The sequence below is a fragment of the Rhipicephalus microplus genome, chromosome 4, assembly GCF_043290135.1.
Source record: "Rhipicephalus microplus isolate Deutch F79 chromosome 4, USDA_Rmic, whole genome shotgun sequence".
NCBI lineage: Eukaryota > Metazoa > Arthropoda > Arachnida > Ixodida > Ixodidae > Rhipicephalus > Rhipicephalus microplus.
In genome coordinates, this window is record NC_134703.1 from 29,720,445 (window position 1) to 29,742,812 (window position 22,368).

At 43.0% G+C, this 22,368-nt stretch overlaps 1 protein-coding gene across 1 annotated transcript; it reads right to left on the bottom strand.

Annotated features, from left to right (window-relative positions):
• Positions 1 to 277: 277 nt before the first annotated feature.
• Positions 278 to 17,826, bottom strand: LOC119171809 (selenoprotein S). Its single transcript, XM_037422659.2, has 4 exons — positions 17,609 to 17,826; positions 16,020 to 16,151; positions 15,090 to 15,205; positions 278 to 1,165 (listed from the first exon to the last, which is right to left on the bottom strand). Exons 1-4 carry the CDS (start codon positions 17,691 to 17,693, stop codon positions 914 to 916), a joined length of 585 nt encoding a protein of 194 aa, XP_037278556.2. The 5' UTR covers positions 17,694 to 17,826; the 3' UTR covers positions 278 to 913.
• Positions 17,827 to 22,368: the final 4,542 nt, after the last annotated feature.

Below are 22,368 nucleotides of genomic sequence, written 5' to 3' on the forward strand. Positions count from 1 at the left end.
GAAAACCACAGCTGAAGTAATAAAATTTATGCCACTGAAGCTTTGCGTGAGGCCAGTGCAATGCCCCCAAGCTTTCCAGGAATCAACTAAGCACAAAGCAAATGGTGTACGAAGGCAGTAGTAAAAATGGTATCCCAGTAGATAAGCCTAATTGGACACTAAAAGTACTGTAATACACTTAAACTTCTTACTAATGTTCTATCGTGTTGCTAGTAAAATGATAGTATAAGTGATAAGATTAGGTATTTTCTAATATCCCAAGAAATGCATGCAGAGATAAACCACAAAATGGACACACAGGTTTATTTACACGTTATTTGCATGTTCAAAGAAACATACAGAGATTCTAAACCCAATAGTAGTGCAAATTTATTCACATGGAGTCTCGAAAAAAAAAAAAAACAGGTGCCACATTAAGATCCCTCCTTCCATCAATACCGTTGGCTGTGAACCAGTTCCAGTAATGACTTCATGTGTGCGCATGCTTGTGTTTGTCTCAGGCTGCCTTTCGTACCAAAAAACGAATACAGCAAGCACGCGATGAGGTACGCCCAAGTGGCATAAAGCAGGGGTTCACATTTCTGCAGCTGTGGTAAAGCGTTTCTCAGTCAAATTGACAAACGATGCTCTTGTTCAATTTCTGAATTAAAACATTCCAACATATTTGACAGCGCACCCTACAGATGCTGCAGAGCAAGAGGATTGAGCAGCTCAGATTTATTCAGGAAGAGACTGAGCAATTTCGAAGGTGTAGATAATATTGCAAGTAATAACAAAGAACTAAACAGGTTATTGAGTGACAGTTCAGTGCTTTAAGCCAGTAAAACAAACTTCCACAATGTGTTGCGTGTCGGCAACGAGAAAGGCAACACCACAGCTGCACCAAGGAAGAGTTGAACCCCGTACTTTAACCTCATCCGCCTTGGCTCACACACCTCCTTTCTGGCCTGTACGAGGAGCCTCCGGAGGAACCCGTGAGTGGATTGTAATCTGAGTTGCGAAGGCGATCGCTGCTGCCTTCACTTCTCTTGGGTCTCCTCGAGAGACCGCTGGCCTCCAAAGAGCTGTCATTAGATGAGGTGGCTCGCAGCTTTGAGCCTAATCCAAGTCCCTGCTGTAACTGTTCCCAGTTTTTAATCTTCTCTTGCCGTTTCTGCTCCTCCAGCTGCACCACAAAAATGTAGTAGAATGTGCATAATGCCAAAGTTTCAAGACGTACTAGTTTTACTAATAACAACAACAACAACAAAAAGGCAATCTGCTATTGAAAGCAGCCTACTACTACAGAAAGATGTCAAGTTCACATTGATGGCAGCACTCAGCAACAGGTCCTTCAGACATGTGTTCATAAAAACATTATTCATGCAGATGCATTAGTGGCAACAGCATGTATTTCACAGAGCTACTGCATAAAGACACTGCTGCTGCAATGGTACAGGGGTTACAGTGCTCAGCTGCTGAACTAAAGGACAAGTTCAATCCTGGCCATGGAGGTTGCATTGCACTGGAGGCAAAATGCTAGCGACCCATGTACCGAAATTCAGGTAAACATTAAATAACCCTAAAGGTAAAAAACAGGTGTTGAGATTTGCACTTGGCCTCTTTTTTAACGACATGTCAAACAGTGTCCCCTTGCCTCGTTACTCGTGCAGCGTTTTTCTTGTGTCCTAATGATTATTATCCCACAAGGGAATCACTTTGTTGGCGCACTTAACTTCTTAAAAATAACGGAATACTTTACGGCCATCTGCAGTGATGCAACATATAACTGTATATCGGTGCCTTTCGGCCCGACTGTGAGAACAGAAATGCTTTTCTTTCCTTTAGCCTCTAATGGCATGTTCTACGGTGCATCAGGCCAAACCAGGGTTTGATTGGCATTTCCAATCTGAGAGAGCAAGTACTGATGTTCTCTGCACTACTTGATGATAAATTTTTGAAATGAGATCGGCTTTGTCCTACACACCTCTGGACGACAGTACATTGTCGTGCAATGACGAGGAGAAAGGTTCTTTCATTTTTTGAAGTGCTGGATCGATCCATTGCATGTTTTAACTGTTGTAACAGGAATGCTTTTGTCTCATGCAATGCAGAGTGCTTTCATATGCAGCCTTTCGATCAAAATAACATATCCTTCGCCTGTGTATGTTATGGACTGCAGAAATGAATCTTGTATCTCGCATAACAAGTGACTGGAGAGTTGTACACCAGAAAAAACTAGGATCACTAACAGCACTCCTTATAGGTGGGGGCAGTGGCTCTGGTTATTTTTGGCTATTTCTGCGGTGTGCTTTCGCTTGCAGGAATGAATAGCGATGCCCCACAATCTAGCAACAGAAGCTTTTCAAATGTAGCTGAGAAAGCTCAGAGACTGTGCTTTTCTACCTGGCGGCACTAGAAACATGACGGGGGGTGGGGTGGATTTTTTAGGAAAAGGCAAAACGGGGTGTGGAATGCACAATACCCATCTTTCATGAGAGGACACCTCAACCGATAAACTCCCGAGGAAACGGGGATTGATGGGACAATGAGAGTGAAGAAAAGAAAGTAAGGTAAAAAGAAAGGAGTGGGGGGGCGATAAATCAAGGAGCGGAAAAAAAAACTAGCGTGACAGGAGGAGGACACCATTATGAGATGGCATGCCTACCTTTTCTTGCCCCCAGAAAAAAAGAAGGGGTGTGGTCGAAAAGAGGGTATCAAGTTCTCCCACCACCCTATCATAACATAGCTAAGGTTCACAAAAATCAAAGCTGTGGTGATTGCACAGGTAATTTTTAAATACATTTATTTTGCGAGAGCTTTTACCAAAGTTCAGGGAGCGGTATTTCTACAGGTGTGGCCACCGCACGAGCATATACGGCATAACCTAGTGAAATCTTTATGGATGAGCCTGTGCTTTTTTGCATGCTTATCCACAAGTGTCTCGGATATAAGGGTGAGAAGTGCCAGGAGGAAAGCACAGCAACGGTCGCGTTGCTGTTCTTGTGGGAGCATACATGAATGGTTTCTAAAAATTAGAAACTTCTTGTTATCAGGAAGGCGTTGAGATTCAAGCTTTTAAAGAGATGGACAACTGCTCAGTATCCTACAAATTGAAAGACTGTTTATTGTATTGGCTGATTGGACCCCACGTTTCCATTTAAATGCAGATATATGTTTTGGTTTCTTCACTGAAAATTACAAAAAAAAATTTTGGCACCCCCAAGGAAAAAAATTGAAATGCATATGATACCCATCCCGCAAATTTTTAATGGTGCCTGTGGCAAACTGTATCTATATCACACATTTTAAAATAAATTAAACTTTTTGCAATATTTTGAAAATGGGCAGATATGCCTTCGTTCGCACTGAGCAGAACAGTGGCACCATTTTCGCCTGCCTTGTGATCCTATGCTCATAAGCAGCAGCAAGAAAGTTGTTAGGCAAGAAAAAAGTTGTTAGACAAGAGGCACCTCCTGACGAATCTGAGAAGCACGAGAAGTGCCCAGCTCATGAAGTGATAAAATAACTTTATTAGATGAATGTTCACAAAACTTCCAACAGCTTTTCATGTTGAAAAATGGTTGAATATGTAAAAATTAAAGTGTTTAACCACAGTTGCACTCACTCCTGTGAACAGTTTGCATAGAAACCATCGTGAGTAGCGCAACTAACAGGACACATAGGAAGAAACACACGAGCTCGTTCGTTTTTTCCATGTGTTTTGTTCACTTGCGCTACTTACAATGGTTTCTATGTTAGAACACTAACTGGCCTGACAGTCAACTCTTTTAAAAATTTTTTTAACAGTTTGCAAAGAAGGCTGTCGTCATTGCTATCGGTACTCAGCGTTGCCAGAGAACGGACTCAAACTTGGCTTCTCATATTGGGAAAATTCGGACGGAAGACAATATATCCACAGGCTTTTGGAATCACCAGCTGAAAACTTACTAGCATTGAGGGAAAGTTTTTTGTGAGTCAAGGAAAAGAGGGTCGAAAAAAAATGGGTCTCAGTCTTTTTAGGGTTGTCAAAGGACTGTTTGAACGAAGCAAATGCCAAGGCTTAAATGACGCACACCATTTTATAGCCTGTTTGAGGCAGAGAGATGCTAAGTAAACTAGAAAAGGCAAGATGGCTGTGCTTACTGCGTACGATTGCCCAGGCAGCTTTCACGTGATGAATTGCGAGGAATGAAATATCTTCCAGCAATTGCAATGGCTATACTTCAACCAATAGGTTAGAGTGCCATTCAAAATTTCAAGGGGTCATAAAGAACCCTTCAGGCATGGCGAGAAAACAAACCCTGCAATAGTGAACACTACTGTGAACAACTCGGAGAGCTCAGAAGCGCAGTGCGAATTTCGCCATCAAACAAAGGATGGAATCGCAACAAGAGAGAGCAATTACACTTCATAACTAACTTCTTTCCCATAGGCCATTCCTCCCCTTCTAGCATATAACGGGCTCCTCGGGACAAGAGAAGCGATAAATCAAACCTTTGACACAGACACATTGGAACGTACTCGTGTTTGTCCCCCCCTTGTTTCTCCCGCAGTGTTACTGGTGTGCCGTTGTGTCATCCATTGTGCATTCAAAAATTTCTGCCGGGGCGCAAAAGTAGGATATTTTGTGCGATTCTACTGGTTGCCCATTTCACGAGTGTATATAAAAATATATTTCCGCTCCTCGCTTTGCTGGTACTTGTAAGGAAGAGTATGAAGCGACCGCGCAGCAAATGTACAATTATGGGCATGAGACTTGTTCTACCACCTGCCACAAGTGCGCAATCCCCCTCCTCTCCTTTTGTGTGAGTTCTGTTGGAGTGTCTGCTGCAGCGTGTCAAGTTCAGGAGCACTCGCCATTGCTTGTCTGAGATACCAAAACGTTACTTGATCACTTCTCTCACTTGCTCGCCGCGGCCTGTAATGAGATGCTAGAGTCAGCGACCGTTGTGCACAAGATGCATCGAGGGATGTAAACGGGATCATTCGTAGCGAGCGAGCCCAAGCTCTCGCACGATAGACTGCTTCCAGCTAGCGACAACAGCGCATCGCTTCGAAGTCTTCTCGCTGGCCCAATAAATGCTATACAGTCATGCTGATTGTGACCCGCAAATATCACAGGCCTTGCTTACTGTTGCAGTATCCCCTTCCCATTTGTATCCGTCACCATGAATTCGCAACACGCCAGTTCTCTGTGTTTTAAGATTCCCCCTGACATAAAACGAAATCCTCGGGCTTTGGCCTACCCGGTCAGCATCATGAGCAGCTTTGGAGGTGTTGTTGCCGTTCCTGCAAGCAACCAGACTTGGAGACAAATTGTGAGTGTTTGTGGACAGCACTGCTTCCTATAGTGCTCGGGTAGTGCTCCAGTCACTACACCTCTTTCCCTATTGTCACCAACTCTTCTTCTCTTTCACTATTTTTCCCTTCCCAAGCACAGGGCAGCAAACCGGAGTCTTATCTTTTAAGATTCCTCAATATTCCCAAAACCAAGCCGACACTGGTGGTGCATCACGGCCAGAACTAACAGTGAAAGGGTTAAAGCATGCAACCAATCTCCTTAACTCCATAAAGTTTCCTAAAAATATACACTAGAGGGAACTCTGGCACTAGTGTCCATAGGATCTGTAATGCACGGTGCTTCAGCGAGCATGGGAATGATGGGTAGTACATGGATTTGTCTGGTCTTCATACCTCTGGCTCCATGTGTTTTCCTGTGGCTTAGGGCTGATCTCTCACGAAACCAAAATCAGCAAATGTTTAGCGGTTGAGTTTCACCACATTATTATTTAGGGCTTACCATTTCAAATCGGGTCACGAAACTCAAAAGAGTTCATTCTTTCTTTAGGAACAAAAACGAAACACAGCAACAAACGAAGCCACAAGTGCAATCGCCGCCCACAAGTGCAAAGACTAGGGCAAATCCGTGTACTACCCATCATTCACATGGTCGCCGAAGGAACACAGCGCCAGAGTACCCTCTAGTTAATTATAGAAAACTCTATTGTTCACTGCACTTCTGCTAGATAGATTTAAAAAATTTGGGGGGCAACAGTTTTGTAAGGTAATAAACTCCATTACTGAGGTCATTTTATGATTATTCGTGGGAAAAGTCATTAAGGACTACTTCAGAGGTGCTATTCCATCGCCATGTCACTAGAAGGATGATGCTGTGTATGGACCGAGATGAAGAGTGCCCCTCAGCCCTCCTTTAAACTACCGTATTTACTCGATTCTACCACGCCCTCGATTGTAACGCGCACCCGATTTCCACCGCGAAAAAAAAAAAATGCAAGACATCGATTGCAACGCGCACCCATTTTTCTCGCCGGCCCGCACGATCACACCACTCGAAAAAACGACTTCTTCGGGAGCGTATTCCATTTAAATATGAGGTACGGGCGAAGCTTGTGCCCGTCTGACGTGTAACAGAGCTTTCCGTCACGGTAGTTTTACCGTGGACCGATGTCAGCACGCGAACTTGCTTCGCCCCCTTCTTCTCGACGGTTGTGGTGCCAGGCATGTCGAAGTAAAGAGGCGTCTGATGGGCATTCCCGATTTGCCCAAGCAGGTAGCCGTTGTTGCGCCGCAAGTTTAGGACGAACCTTTGAAAACTGTGAAGCTTTTCATCGTACTCTTCCGCAAAACTTTTCGCATATGCATGTTCCCCTTCGGAGGGAAAAGCCTTTCCTCTAAATAAAGTTAGTTAGCCAGCACCTGCTCCCTTTAAACTGGCTCTGCATTGGACCTTTTTCCAAGACTAATTGCATAGCCCGCACTTGGAGCAGTTCTGTCGTCACGGACCGCTGTGCCGCTCGCTGCTCAAGCACATACTTGCCGAGCAGCTCTTTAATTTGCGAAAACCGACCCTGCTGTGGTCCACTGAAGCCTTTGCGTGAAGCTTTGCTGTCGAAAATCTTCTGCTTCTGTTTCCGCCGGTCCTGCACGCACGTTTCGGGAACTCCGAACGACCGCGATGCGGCCTGATTTCCGTCCGTTTCTGCACACGCCATAACTTTTCTTTTAAAAGCGGCATCGTGGTGCACTCGAGTTTTTGGACTCGGCCTTTCTACGCCGTCGATGCTAATGCACTACTAGATGACGAACTCCTCAGCACACGTACGAAGTGCCGCACATGGGAAACACATAGGCAGAAATGGCCGACGCGCAATGCCGAAACACGTAGGGGGCGGCCATTTTGGATTTGCCGATGGCAATAGATTGACCGTAATTTTTTTTGTTCGTACTCGATTCTAACGCGCATGCAATTTATAAACTCGCTTAACCGGAAAAAAGGTGCGCGTTAGATTCGAGTAATTACGGTATTCACACCTTGGCCCAATTGTGGGATGTTGTACACTCAAACCTTCTTATAACAAAGTTGAATCTTGTGTGAAAATAAGTTCGTTTTATCTAAAAATTACTTAGAAGGTTTTATTCCTAACACTATATATATTATAAGACTATTCTTCATTTGTTTCATTATAACCAATATTTCGTTATATCCTGTTATGCCACAGACATTTTCCTCGTTCGGGAGCACGTCTCACGAGATCAAGCACTGTTCCGACGAACTGTCTCCCCCCTCCCAGCGCCGCCTTCCGTGCAGGAGAACCGTGCAGTTCCAGGGATAAAGTCGCTTCCTCCGCCGAACCACCTTGCAGTTCCAAGTATGGCTGCGTCTCCTCAGCCGAGCCACTGTGCCGTTCCGGGGAACTGGTCTCGCAGAAGAGTCCAAAAACGCTATTCAAGGCCGTGCCGGCCCCATGTTTAGAAGGGTTTTGCCCCAGCCGACGTTGTCGTGCTGGCCGGCGCTGTACAAACGACAACCTGCTACAGTAATCGCTCCTTCTTGTTGCTGTTTTCAAAATGATTGCCTCCCTGCTTCGCCTTCGGGCAAAGGCTTCGGCGAAGTCCACTCGACTGCTCGCCGTTCTTCGCCACCACTACCGTCACGACACAGCAAATTCCTAACAATCCAAGTTCATTATAACGAAGTTTGAGTGTAGCTATACTACAACTAAAAGAGGCTTCCGTCATGTGGGAGTTTCCAAGGGCATGACCCCTTGACTAGGAGGAAACTGATCGCGGCATTGCTGAAGCCCAGGCCATTTCAGGTCTGGTGGCTCCAAGGTACAGCACCGGCACTGACACAACGAACGATTACAAAGATATTGACAATGGCTTTGCCACCTACTGTGGGAACTCTATAGCTGACACACTGAAGGACAGCTGAAAAAGCCACAGGCAATGAGACTGAAGTGGAGATCAACCACAATGACAACCAGACCTTCCTACTGTTGACTAAAGAAGGAAGCCAGGCAGTAGAACTGCAGCAGACCTTCCAGACACAGGACAGCTTGGAGCATGTGTGCAGCCTTAACAGGATGAATGCCTACTCAATGAAGCAGTACTGTGCCCTTGGTGAAGCAAACTACCTTTCCCAGCTTTTTAGAGGGTCAAAACACCCTAATAAATCTGCCAATAAATGAAACGAATTTGCTTGTCCATGTTGAATATTGCTTAAATGTAGTGTACTGTATTCTGATGTGCTATTTTCATGCTAGAAGTTTAAAAAGAAAAAAAAACAACAACAAACAAATGGAACAAGTATATGATGAGAAATTGTTGAAGAGAGAATAGCACTGGAGCCGAAGTTCTCACAAGAGGACGTATCTTCGTAAAGCCAGTGAATGAATGATATTACATAGTGTTTAACGTCCCAAAACCATTATATGATTATGACCGATGCCGTAGTGAAGGGCTCCGAATATTTTGACCCCCTGAACGTCCACCTAAATCCTAAGTACACGAACCTCAAATATTTTCTCCTCCATTGAAGACAGCAAATGGAGTATTAGAAAATCTATAGGGGCTTTGCACCACAAAATATTCTTTTTTTTAGCTGTCTGCTTGCTACGAGTCCTGACGAATGCTGCAGCACTAATGAAAGCAGCCAGAACAAAGTGCCTGATATTTCATTTCTAGTTGAATTGCATTTCTATGTCACCTTCAGCATTACAGCACATAAAAAATTTATGTTGCCGGAAGTGAAGCATCATGCTGGTCATCAGCTTCTCGAATTGATCGAATGAAAATTAAGAATACATTGGGAATGCTTGTGATGTACTTAGGGTGAGGAATTTAAAAATTGTCACGCAGTTAATTCTTGTCAGAGCTGTGAAAAGGACATTGACTTGGGCATCGTAAATTCAATTTCAACTGGCTCAGGTGTCACCGTTAAATTGTCAGCCCAAAATGAAGCCTTAATCAGTACATTGTACTTGGCATTTTTACATGAGGGCAAAACCATCAATGCCTTCATGGCAAAACAAATAATATTTCCTGTACTCATTTTTTACCTGTTGTGGCCTATCACTTGTCAGCCTAAAGTCATCTACAGATTCATGTGGCACCAAAAACCCTAAGAGCAGCAGCTACTTAAAGCAGCGAGGTCAGCTTCCAGAATGACAAAATGTGAGCAGTGTTGCATATTTTCTGTCACTGAGCATCTTCCTATACATGCTATGTATGTTTCTCCCTTTATCCCGAAGTATATTTTTGGGTCAGATTTCAGGTAACTCGATTGATTGATTGATATGTGGGGTTTAACGTCCCAAAACCACCATATGATTATGAGAGACAACTTAGTGGAGGGCTCCGGAAATTTCGACCACCTGGGGTTCTTTAACGTGCACCCAAATCTGAGTACATGGGCCTACAACATTTCCGCCTCCATCGGAAATGCAGCCGCCGCAGCCGGGATTTGAACCCGCGACCTGCGGGTCAGTAGCCGAGTACCTTAGCCACTAGACTACCGCGGCGGGGCTCAGGTAACTCTAGATCTTGACAATGCGCTATGCTGCCACGCCTAAAGCCAGTCGAATTTTTTTTCGTATTTAGCCACGCCTGCCACTACGTCAATGCTTTTTGTGAACGCGAAGTGCGCAAAGTATCAGCCCAGCGACATATAAACTTAGTCAAGCAAACCTGAGGCACATCATGTGACACATGCGCTGAGCAGGGAGGCCCTCTGTCCAGTTCTGGCGTAGTCATTTTTGTCTCGTTTGCTTTTTGCAGTGAACATGATTTTCCCTGAGGAGCGATGTCCGTTCATCTGCCCAAACCGAGCGGTACGGATTTCTTGCTGACTGTTAAGAGCGGACACTTAGCGTGATTGCGGTAAGCATGGCATCAAAGCAGTGCAAGTTGCCGACGCTAGAAAAAAAGTTGCCCGAATTAAGAAAATGAAGAAGGCCGAATGAAATCAAGCATTGTGCTGCGATTCGGCATCCCTTTGTCTACGCTTTAGACGGTGCTGAAAAACAAGCAGAAGGTGCTCGATGGATTTCAGCAGAGCTTCTCCAGCCAGCAGAAGTAGGTTCGATGGTTAAAGTTCGCACACGTTGAAGTGGCGTTGATGGTATGGCTTCAATATAAGGTCAAGTGCAGCGGCTGGGAAGATCGACTGATGCGATGCGTCAAGCAGCTAGAAGGCGCCTTCCCAGGCCCGAGTACGACCGAAAAGCAGATGAGCATTAGACAATCTTTCTCTGCTAAATAAAATGGCGATGCGGCAAAACCCAGTCGTTAAAGTCTCCTGCACGTTAATTTTTTTTCTTTTATACCCTGCACGAAAAGAAAGATTATAAACTACCACTGAAGAGCCGGTAAGTCGTAGTTCTTTTCCTGAAAAGCGCTCATTTTTTGCGGCAATTAGAGCAACTTAGCTTATCTTGAAAATCCGTTTATCTCTTCAATTTTTTCCTGGTTTTTACGACTCTGAGTTAACGAGGTATTACTGTAGGTGAGTTCAACACAAAAGGGTATGTCAATTTCTGTCATCAGCTTCTAATTTGAAATGGGAAGTTCAGTAACATTTGTATACAGTGGAACCCCTTTACAAGGGACACTGATTAACAGACGAATTGATATAAGAGATACCAATGTGCCTGCATTAAAATAGGAGTCCGTCAGAAAATGCACACGTGGAACGCTGCTTATAAGAGACACCTAATATAAAAGACAAGAATCGCTGCTCTGTGCATGTCTTTTATAAAGGGGTGCAACTGTACTACATACATCCATTTGTGTTCTTGAGCCAGGATGTAAGCCTAGTTCCATGGAAACAGTTCCATTTTTTTTTTTTCTCTCTTCTCGGCGGCAAGTAACTGTCTTGTACACATGCCAGAATAATGAGCATTCTTCTTCTTGTTATTATTATTATTATTATTATTATTATTATTATTATTATTATCATCATCATCTCCAATATTCTTTTTGAATTTATCTTGGAAAGTTTACAAGGAACGTGTTTCAATGTAAAATTTGGGTGCAGGGCTTGTTTAAAAAAATGTATCTGTATACGCCGTACTCCTACAACATTGTTGTTCAACACTGCATAGCTACTAAAGTATAGATCTTTGATAATATAGCCTGCAAACCTTTGGAAGTCATAAAATTTTATGCCTATACAATACACATAGACATACTATGTGCCATACTTTTAAATCCAAGCTTTATATTCGGCTGCACACAAGTGACCTGTTGATAATGAAATGTCTGTGGCTTTTCTACGAGTCCGTCAGTAAGGCTTAAACATTGTCAGTCAAACTCAAACCATACATGGGTCGACCGGCTTACAGGAAAAAATTTAAATGTACCACTTGGAAGCCTTTCAGGTGTCACAGGCTGAAGTGTAAAGTGGAAGCCAGCCAGTTTGCCATAAACCACTATTAGATCGGCGGGGCCTCACCAGAAGTGTGTTACAGTCCACATCTGTTCAGCCTTTTGCAGTTCCTTTGCTGATGCTAAACTTCTCCTGCAGCGTCACAAACTTGCATGTCTTAACAAGAGGCAGCATCTGCCCGAAACACTACACGTGAGCAAAGCGCTGGAGATCTCAACGTGTACATAGAGAGACGTTGACAGCAAGCAGTCAAAAAGACTAGAGAATGTGTGCGGGCATGAAGCCCCTTTCATAAGTGTGGACACTTCAAATATGATGTGCCGACGCAATTGCCAACGAAGGCGTTAGTGAAAACTTGGGTCTCAGTCAAAGAGGGAAGTCTTCCTGGTATTATTATTATTTTATTTTATAAGCCAGCCAACGCACAAAAAGTACAAAGGATTCAATAATAAGAAAATGAGACAAAGCAAAATCGGCAAAAGCAAAACAAACAAAAACTAGCAAAAGCGTGATGGTCAAAAAGCAAAACATGCAGCCAGGTAATGCACAAAAGGTACAAAAGATTCAATAATAAGAAGGCGAGAAAAAAAAAGCGGTATGAAATACAAGTTACGAAAACAATGAGGTACTATCGCGTGCGCGACATGTAATGCATTTCACATCGAAGATGTCAAAGCCTGACGGAACGCATCAGGTTTGGTAATACTGGCGGTTGATGCTGACAGAAGATTCCAGTTGCAACATGTGTTAGGAACGAAAGAGTGGGAAAAGGTGACGGTGTTACTTCGAGGGGTACACACTTTGCGGGGGGTGATCTATGCGGGATGATATGAAAGATACAGGCTGTCACAAGCACAATGTTGTAACGTGATTACGATATTGTATATTTTTTTGGAATGTGCAAAGGCGAGCGATTTTTCTGCGCATGACAAGTGGAGAAATATTAAGTCTGATCTTCATGGCAGTTACTCTGGATGTTCGATTATAGCTGCAAATAATGAAACGTGGTGACCGGTTTCGGATTGCCTCTAATTTGTTATAAAGTGCTACATGGCTGGGATCCCATACACATGCGGCATACTGCAGTAAAAGACGATAGCTGTTTCTTTAAAAAAGTCAGTGCAATAGGAAAGTTTCGTTTTAAGTATCTGAGCATGCGATTAGACTTGGATGTGACGCGATTAATGTGGTCAGACTATGATAGCGAGTTAGTAATGTGAACACCAAGATACTTATAAGACCGGACATATTCAAGTGGAGTTGCATTCAGGCTGTAGGAATAGTTATCATTAGATGTGTGGTTACGTGAAACTCTAATTGCTTTACATTTACAGATGTTAGGTTCTATTTTCCAAAGTTTGCACTAATGTAAAATGTTGTTTAGGTCTGTTCGCAAGGTTTTGTTGTCGTTATTATCAGTAATTTTACAATAAATGACACATATGTCAGCAAAGAGGCAAATAGGGGAGGATATGTTAGTAGGTAAGCCACATTAATATCAATTAAAAATAGTAGTGGGCCTGAAACAGAAGCTTGAGGCCAGCCTGAATGCAGGGGCACTTACAAGGAATTGACATCGTTAGCGCAAAAAAATTGGGTATGGTTAAAAAGAAATTATTTTATTTAGTCTAGTAATAAAGGGCTATCTTATGCGCAAGCAATGTAATTTTAGTAGGAGCAGTTCATGGTTAACCCTGTCAAAAGCTTTGGCGAAATCTAAGAAAATACAATTGATAGTTGCACCTGAGTCAAGTGCAGCATGGAGATCATAAGTAAATAGTATTAGTTGTGTTTCGCAAGAAAAGAGTTTGCGGGAACAATGCTGAGAGTTATGAAAGCAGTTATTTGATTCCAAATGCTTATTAAGGTTTGAATAAATTATGTGCTCCATTAGTTTGCAAGGGACTGATGTGAGAGAAAAAGGACGATAATTACAGGGGTTATGTCTTTCACAAGACTTATGGAGTGGGATCATATTAGCGGTTTTCCAGTCTTTAGATAGACAGTTATCTTCAAGCAATTTAGTAATGAGACAGCCTAAGATAATGAAACTGTATTGTTTAGTATTCTAAAGAAATTTAGAGTTAATTGAGTCAACTCCACATGATGATGATTGCTTTAGCTTATTAATAAGTGTCACAATGCCAATTGTACAAAGGTAATGGGATCCATAGGAAGAAAGTCAAGATTCTGCATGCATGGATGATTGGTAATGATGGAGTCACAGAAGGAAGAAGTGAACGTTTCATTCAGTAATGAAGCCAGTGACCTTTTGGGACTGGAGAGCCGAGTTCATCAACAAGGCAAATAGTTGGGTCCTTTTTTGTCTTAAATGTGTTTCAAAACTGCTTTGGTTTAGTTTGCAACAATTCCGGTAGTGTGTAGTGAAATAAATGGTGTTTAGCACTATTGAGAGCGTCATTGTAGGACTTAGCTGCCGTTTTATAGACAGACTAGTGTTTGACACTTTGCAATCGTTTCGCGGCATGAAACAGCCGTGATTTTTTTATTCGATAACCTTTTAATGTGCCTATAATACCAAGGTGTGTTAGAATTACTGTATATAGTTCTTAGAGACATTTCAGGCTGTTATTTCAGCAACCTTTACTTTAAACGACTGCCATGGGTTTGTGAGAATAATCAAAAAGAAATTCATTGAGAAAAGAGCAGAGACTAAAGTTTATAGCTTCAAAGTCTGCTTTGCTGTAGACTTTTATCTATTCAATTGTCTACGTGGGTTTGATGCAGGAAGGGTAATGGTAAAGTGAAGTACATCATGATCGCTCAAGCCAGGGGTGTATGTTACCGATGAAGCAATATCAGGAACTGATGTTAGTATCAAGTGAAGTAGTGAGGCTGTGGTGGGCGTTACACGTATGAGCCGAGTTACCAACCGAGACAGATTAAAGTCCAGGTATCATCATCATCATCCAACCAAATGTAAACAGCAAAGGTAGCACCAATATTTGTTGGCAGTAACATATGTGCCCGACTTGTCGAATGAGCGGTGCTGCTATTTTCAAACTTTCCCTGCTAGCTGATGGGTTTTTTTATTTCAAAAAAACATTGCGGATCACTATCTGAAACTTCTTATTGTGGGAGTGCTCCTTAAAATCACTTCGCTGTTAGCAGGGGGCAAATGTAGAGAACTGTATAGACATTCACCAGTGATGCCACATTTGATCATTGCTGCAAGAACATTGTTCTTATGGGCTCTTGTTATTAAGGGGTTCAACTGTGATGTGTGGTGTTTTATGGCACAAGGACCATTTTATGGCCAAAGAGCACCATGAAGTTCAACTGTAAGAGCAGATATTGCTTTCTATACTTGAAAGTCTTGATAGAACACTTTTACCAAAACCTGCTATACTATCCTGGACAGTGTGTGTTTTTGTGGAGACTACGTGCACATTCTCACCTGAGCCATCTTTTCCTTTTGCTTCTCCGCTAGTTCATTTTGCTTTTCTTGCATCCTTTGACGCGCCCGTGCCAGAGCTTCCTGCCGCTTCACAAACTCATCTGCCTCTGAAGGCGCTGCACAACGAAAATTCATGAAATTCATTCCTCTCTTACACCAACAATATAAGGGGGCATAGTAACATGTATACAACAAGGTAAAGGAATATTGGCGGTGTGCAGACAATGCTGCCAGGAGCATGCTAGTCACATCGTATTCTGCTGCATGTAGCCAGCAATCACACAAAGTATCACTTGCCGTCTCCTGCAGCTTTCAAGGCCTGCAGCTCTATAGTCACTGTACAATTTTTTTGTTCATCAGTTTCTCCTGCCCAAAAAGCTCCCTCACATATGCACATTTTCCAAACTACCAGTCAACCAGGAAGTGCTATTTGTTAAAGCATCCCCCCTGACCTGTAATCACAGCTCTATTGCTCTTCAAACACAGATGCTAACTTTAAAAGGTTAAAATAAGCCCTAAATATTTGACCTCAACTTTGGTGCCATACTGGGTTTCGAATGTACAAGCCAGCAGCATCACCTTGTAAAAGCTGATATTAAGTCAAGCCGGATAAGATTGATGCTTAAAACTCAAAACTATTACTTTTGCCTTGCCATAGATTTTATGTGATGTGACAAAAGGGACGAAATTGTGCCCCTGCAATGATCACTACGATAGCCAATGATAAAATGTGATACGAATAGCCATAAAATGTGGCATGAAGCATAAGTTTAGAGTGTACCATGACTTGAGAATGACGCAGCTAATAAAACGGTAGCAGAAAAGTCGTACCTTACACAAATTGGGGCACATGCCCCGAGCCCCCAAGCGATGCCTTTGCGATATAAACTTTTTTTAATAATATACGTGGGCGAGTAACATGCATCATACCATAGGCCTGCTGTGTTGGTGGTGAAGCCCGGCTCATCGTCGGTAGATACGAGCCAAGTTTCTGGTACAGCACGTACAAGCCGATGAGTCCAAATGTGATGAACCACCCATTTGCTGAGATGAAATTCAGGACTGCACACAGGAAATGCAAATTAGTAAGGAAAAAGTTTTCACATCGAGGTTTCTACTTTGTTTGCCAGTAAACATTTTTGTGCCGTGACTTATAATGCATGTTTTTATGCATGCATGTTTTTAATCATGCATGTTTTTAATCAAAATTTATCAGCCTTTTCGCAACCTCCTCTTTTGTTATGGTATACACCACTATGACGGCATGTTCCACGTATTTCTCTAGTTTTTTTCCTTTGGTTTGATTTCATGCAAATAGTGTGCTAAGCTAAAGATTTATGCACAAGAAGTTACACAGTCTTTAGTCTCACTGAATAACCACTTGTGCAATGAATCACTGCAAATAAACTTAATTTCATTCATACTATTCTAATTCATTCCTTCATTTGCCCAAGTTCTTGTTTGTTCTTTAACTGCACAAAACTTTATAACTTGTCTAAAACATTCAGTAAAGTCAATGAGCTGGTGACTTTTGATGTGTCTGGCAAGGCCTATTTAATACGCATTTCTGCTCACCTACACATTTCCTTGACGCTTCTGGGATGCCATGCAATGGCCTTGCGCATAGGCATCCTCGCTTTTCTAGTTTAACCTGACTGACACTAATATTCTAAGCATGCAGGATGGATTATTACATCTCTTACATTTTGGTCCGGCTTATATTTTTTGATCTGATCTTTTTTTGTGTGTGGGGCGGGGAGGGGAGGTTAAGCATGCTAAACAAAAACTATCTCTACGAACCAATCGCGAGCGGGACTGGTGTTTCATATGATTTTTCCTCGTTTATATATTGCGGTGTGCCGGGAACTCTGAATGGTACAACCCGCAAGGACCACCGGTTGTCCAGCAACTTGACGTCCTTGCAGTATACTAAAACTGGCACTTGCATCGGCAACTTCGTCAGAACATTACACTACAAGCTGGTACGTCTCCATCGAAACATGGATACCATATTTCATATCAGCTTCATCATTAGGACATTTCTCATGCGTCACAATAGAAATCGTCGAGCATTTTTCGATGGCGAGGCTCACACGACGGGAATAATGGCGGGTACCCTTTACCAAAGTGTGTGAACAGAAAATGTACTGAAGGAAATGTTGCATTTTGCTTTGAAGGAAAACATCTACGAGGTCTAGCAATACGTAAAACGCCAGCGCCCTCCCTGTTCGCTCGCATAAGCTTGCCTATGCTCATCTGCGTCTTAATGGTGTCGCAACGCGAAATAATTCCAAACGAAATGTAAACTTCGGCAACAGTATTCGAAACGTATCGCTGCGACTTCGTTAAGTAGGGCTTTGCGCGATAACCTACTTAACAGTGCGGCACGGAAGAACTCATTCACTGCACTTCCATAAGCAACATATTATGACAGCGTAAATACGGTAATACAGTAACTAAACATAATCACACGGTTGTAAGCGATGACACGTCATAAAATGACATGAAAGGTGTCTTACCAATGCCGAATAAGCTTGGCTCTGGTTCGCTCTCTTGAAAATGAGAGCCCATGCTGCCGCTCATAGAGCTGTCTATTGAATCCATTCCTGATCAGAATTTCGGAGAGAGTTAAACCTTGCTACTGAAACAGGGACATCACAAGGCAAAAGCGAAAGTAACCGAGCGCGAGCCGTTCCTTGAGCGCAAACGCTGCATCATGCGCGAAACGAGCACTTGCGATTGCAGCGCCACGGCAGGTTGCGATCAACATCTTGCCGATAGCAAAATGTGGCAAAATGAATCACGCCAGTGAATGTCTACGATGAAATCAAATATGGACAATAAGAATGCTTAAAAAGTGTAAAAAAAAGAAATCTTTACGGAGTAAATAAGCCAGCGTTAGAGTGTACTATTCTAGTACACTCTATCAACGTGTTACGCGCACAAATGGCGCTCGAAGAAACCCCCCCCCCCCCCAAAAAAAAAAGAACGTATAAAATTCTTACTTTGTGAAAAGCGAAAAAGGTGATGTCTGTTTAAAATACAAAAAATTATTGCCGTAATTAGGTAAGCGCAAGAACAACCAACAACATATGAATACAATTATTTATTGACTACATCTTGTGCCCACACTGACGTCACAGGTGACACTTACCCAAGAGAACGAGTCGCAAATCTCAAAAGGTAATGTTAGTTATTGTTTTTGTGCACTGCTAGCCTTCTTCCATGACTTGCGAGCATGAACGCGAATCTGCAACTAGAGGTGTGCGCCGAGAGCATCGAGTAACGTTGATCGAGACGTCACCGCCAACGCCAACTGATCGGCGCGCCGCCGCCACCAAGGCGCTTTCACAGCGCGCTTACATATACCATATTTTCTTGCGTATAACCTACAACCTGGTCGATGAATATGGAAGATTAAAACGTGCGAAAACCAGCATATGATTATGAGAGACGTCGTAGAGTGGAGGGCCTACAGCATTTTAGCCTCCATCGAATGACCCCACAATTTGTTTTTTTGTTTTTACAGTGATAACAAATGAATTTCATTTATGAAATGCCCTCGCACTTTTTTGCCTGCAAGATTTTAAGGGGGTCTTGCTAGATTCGAGTTAACTTAAAATTGTGTAAAGACGCTATGCATTCGGGGCCTAGTGGATATATATAAATGCTAAAAGAGCAATATACAAGTATCCCAGCATATCCGCTGCTGGACCAGTGATTACGAGCAATGTGCATTTAGGTAATTATCTAAATGTGCCTTCTGGAGTTGTATGTTTAAGTGCACGAGTAAAGCATAGCTTAGCAAAGAGTTTTCTTCGGCTAGATTAGTCCATATGACTTTTGAGGGGCACATGACCTTCCTTTGCTATTGTAATGTGGATATTTGTATTAAGTTTCTTCAATGAACACAACCAGCCAGTCACGCGTGCCCTTCGTCTGTCCATGTGTTGCTTTGCACTGCAATTCCTTTCTGGACTGGAGTAAAAAATCTTTCAACTAATATTAAGTGCTTGCATGTTAAGATGAATTTTAAATATTGTGTAGCATGCACATACGTGGAATGTTTTAGGAAACTGTATTCAGATGTGCTGTTTTAATTGTTTCCAACTTAATTGACTGCTCTATCGGGATCTTTTTCTTCCACTGCCATAGTGGCATAGTGCTCGGCTACTGATAAGGGAGAAAGAGGTGCGGTCCTAGCCGCAGCAATTGCATTTCGATGGAGGTGCCTACATGTGTACTGTGCGATGTAAGTGTACAATCACCAGATGGCTGAAATTACAAGGAGACCTCCACTGTGGTGCTTCTCGCAGCCCGCGTCAATTTGGCGCATTCATTCCATTTTATATTTCTCAATCCTGTTGTTCTATTTTAGGGGCAAAGCTCCTTCATCATCACCCGATCGTCCTCTGTAGTAACCACCTCTCTCGGGTATGTACCACCAGATTGAAGGACACTGGTACCACCAAGGAGTTAAGTTCTTGGAATGTCCGCTAGATGGCCATACTTGTATATAATGTAAATAATGTGGTACTTGCAAGTGTTCACTAGACAGACGGAAATACAGGCAGACAGACGCACGGACGATCAGATCGACCCACAGTTGAACAGACGGATGGATGCACGGACGGACGGACACTTCGCCCCATTCATTATCATTCAGTCCGTGGATATGCTGATTTTTTTAGAGTGCAGCTTTTAAGCGCCCATTTCTGCGTTGAGCAGTGTACGTCGCTGTCGGTGGTGTAAGCGATAGGCATGAAAATGTAACAGGCGATAATATATAAAGTTTACCCAGAATGTGATGAGATTTAAAGCTGGGCCCTCGATGCGGCAGATACTATCACAGAGGCACGATCGTCGAGCAAGGAATCGCGTTAGCTTATACAATATAGCCTGGCAGTAGAATAAAATAACAAGCATGTCGTCACACAATGCTAATTGGACAGAGTGTAGTTTAATGCTTCCCACTAGCAGAAAAGTGCAAATACTAATGCCTTAAAAAAGTGTAGCGAGTATCTCACTTGTCCGCAAAAAAATGAATACTAATAGGGCCATTGGGCACTTTGGTATACTTTAGAAAATCCATAACCTCAGACACAGTTGACCTTGACCCAACACAATGATGCGCTCATAATCTGCATTCAGCAGTACCATAATCGTCAGTGAAGTTATCTATCTTTTTTTTTCTTTCATAATATGACCTACAGAGTTTTGATATGAGTTTTGATATTTCATAATATGACCTACAGAACGAGCATAAATTACGAACAATTGTCCAGTAGCAATATTTTCTAATTGACAAATATCTGGTGCGATTGCCTCTTACAATGTACTTTAATGAATGCAAATGTGCTACAATGTGCAAGCACATAAGAACTCCCTGTATTAGCAATTATTTCAGCATGCTTTCCCACCTTAACTTGCTCGCTGTGATAACAGCAGTCTCGCATGGCAGACCGCAACTTGTTCTCATAGAGAGAATGGTCGCTTCCTTGCTTGCTGGACCCTACATAATTTTAGCTCTGCACCTTAAATGCGTAGTCTTCCCCGAATATTTAGGTGTGTGTTACAAGCTGCCACTCTAGTGTCGCCAGCGCGAAGTCGGCGACGAGAATGACAGCAGGTTAGTTCGTTCCGTACGCAAGCGGAAACAGTGAAGAGATCAAAGACGTGAGAAAACAAAACAAACTTTACTCTAGTGATATTGCAGCACACGGGATCTAGTACAACACTTCAATACAACTAACAAAATACATCAACACTTGATACAACAAAAAAATGCATATAAAATCAATAAATCAGCTTACGAGAGAGAACTATTACAAACTACACAAACTAACAACAATACAACTACGGAGGAGAAAGTTCGAAGATATAAACAGGTGAAGGCATACGTGTGATGATAGGCAGCGTTGCGTCCCTGACGATCGGATGCGAGAAGTCGAAGAGAGTTCTGGCTCGACTGTGATGTCGGCGGTGTTGCAACGCTGGTGGCTCCGGGAGGCTAGTGCTTGCAGGTGACCTCGGGCAAGTTGAGCTAACTCAAGGCGAAGTTGCGATGTCTACGTTGCAGACGTTAATATCGCGTCACAACTAGACGAACGGCTAAGTTTAGGTGGCCAGCCGATACAGAGCCACACTAAAAACTTCTATAAAAGATACTTCCTCATCCGTTTCTAAACCATGTTGGTCAGTGACTAGTCTGCCGAGCAGGGCAAAATCCTGCGCTTAAATCTCCCTCGTGTCCCCTCGCCTTCTTTCTTGGGGACAAGAGACCTCTACATGGGTCCAATCATGCACATTTCATTGATGGAACTCCGCCCCAAAAAATATATTGACCCCACCCCTTTTTAATTAGGAGAGGGCCCTCAACTAGCGAGAGTGACAACCTGCTGGGGTGCTGTCATACGGCTTGGCCACTAGAGGTTTTCCCACGGTTTTCCCGTGAGAACGGTCAGACTGTTTGGCACTCAGCCGGTGCGTCCCGTAGTCTAATCCTTGTTCGGGGTACATCGCGGCCTTCCACGACCCTGCAGACGCCGCCATAGGTACAAAGGATCAAACCTCGGCGGCGACGTTCGAAGAAGAGCACCCCATTCTGCACTTCCCGGCTCTCTTTCATACGCCCGCCGGTCAGCGGAGTAGTACGGCGCCCGTTAATTGCCGTCACGCCGGCTCGCGAAAATGGCAGTCCGTGACATTGCCCCCCACTTTCAGAATATCGTTCATAACATTTGCTCACACGGAGGGGAATTTTTCGACAACAAGGAACAAAACACCACCAACAAGGGAGACATGAGGACTGTCCTTCTCATACACAACATAAATAGGCAGAGTGCATCAAAGTAAAAACAAAAGGGAAAAAACAATTGCTAGAGTACCAGCTTCAGTTACACGCAACAATATCAATGCACCATACAAACAAGAAAAAGAAATAGCCGTGTACGGCAGCCATCAATGCAGAATACACTGCACGAATGTATACTACGAAACAAAACGGAACAGGTGCGCTTTTCTACTGTGATGAAATCCTTCCATGCGCATTACAACATGTAAAAACAACCAATGCACCAAGCAAAAAAAAAAATAACTCAAAATGCACTTCTTGTGCAATGAAATACGCACATACAAACAGAAAACAAACGACGAAAGGAATAAAAAAAAATATCATGCTTCCCAGACCTCAAGAACTATATCCGGCTCAAGTAATCGGCTCCCACGTTTTCGCTACCCTTAATATGCGTAATGGTGAACTGGTACTCTTGAAGTAGTA

Bases quoted from the DNA above. Each gene is read 5' to 3' on its own strand.
- LOC119171809 (XM_037422659.2), bottom strand. From the start codon at position 17,693: ATGGATTCAATAGACAGCTCTATGAGCGGCAGCATGGGCTCTCATTTT. The intron at 16,152-17,608 runs GTAAGACACCTT...TCCTGTGTGCAG, and splicing joins GCCAAGCTTATTCGGCATTG to TCCTGAATTTCATCTCAGCA. The intron at 15,206-16,019 runs GTATGATGCATG...TTCGTTGTGCAG, and splicing joins ACCAACACAGCAGGCCTATG to CGCCTTCAGAGGCAGATGAG.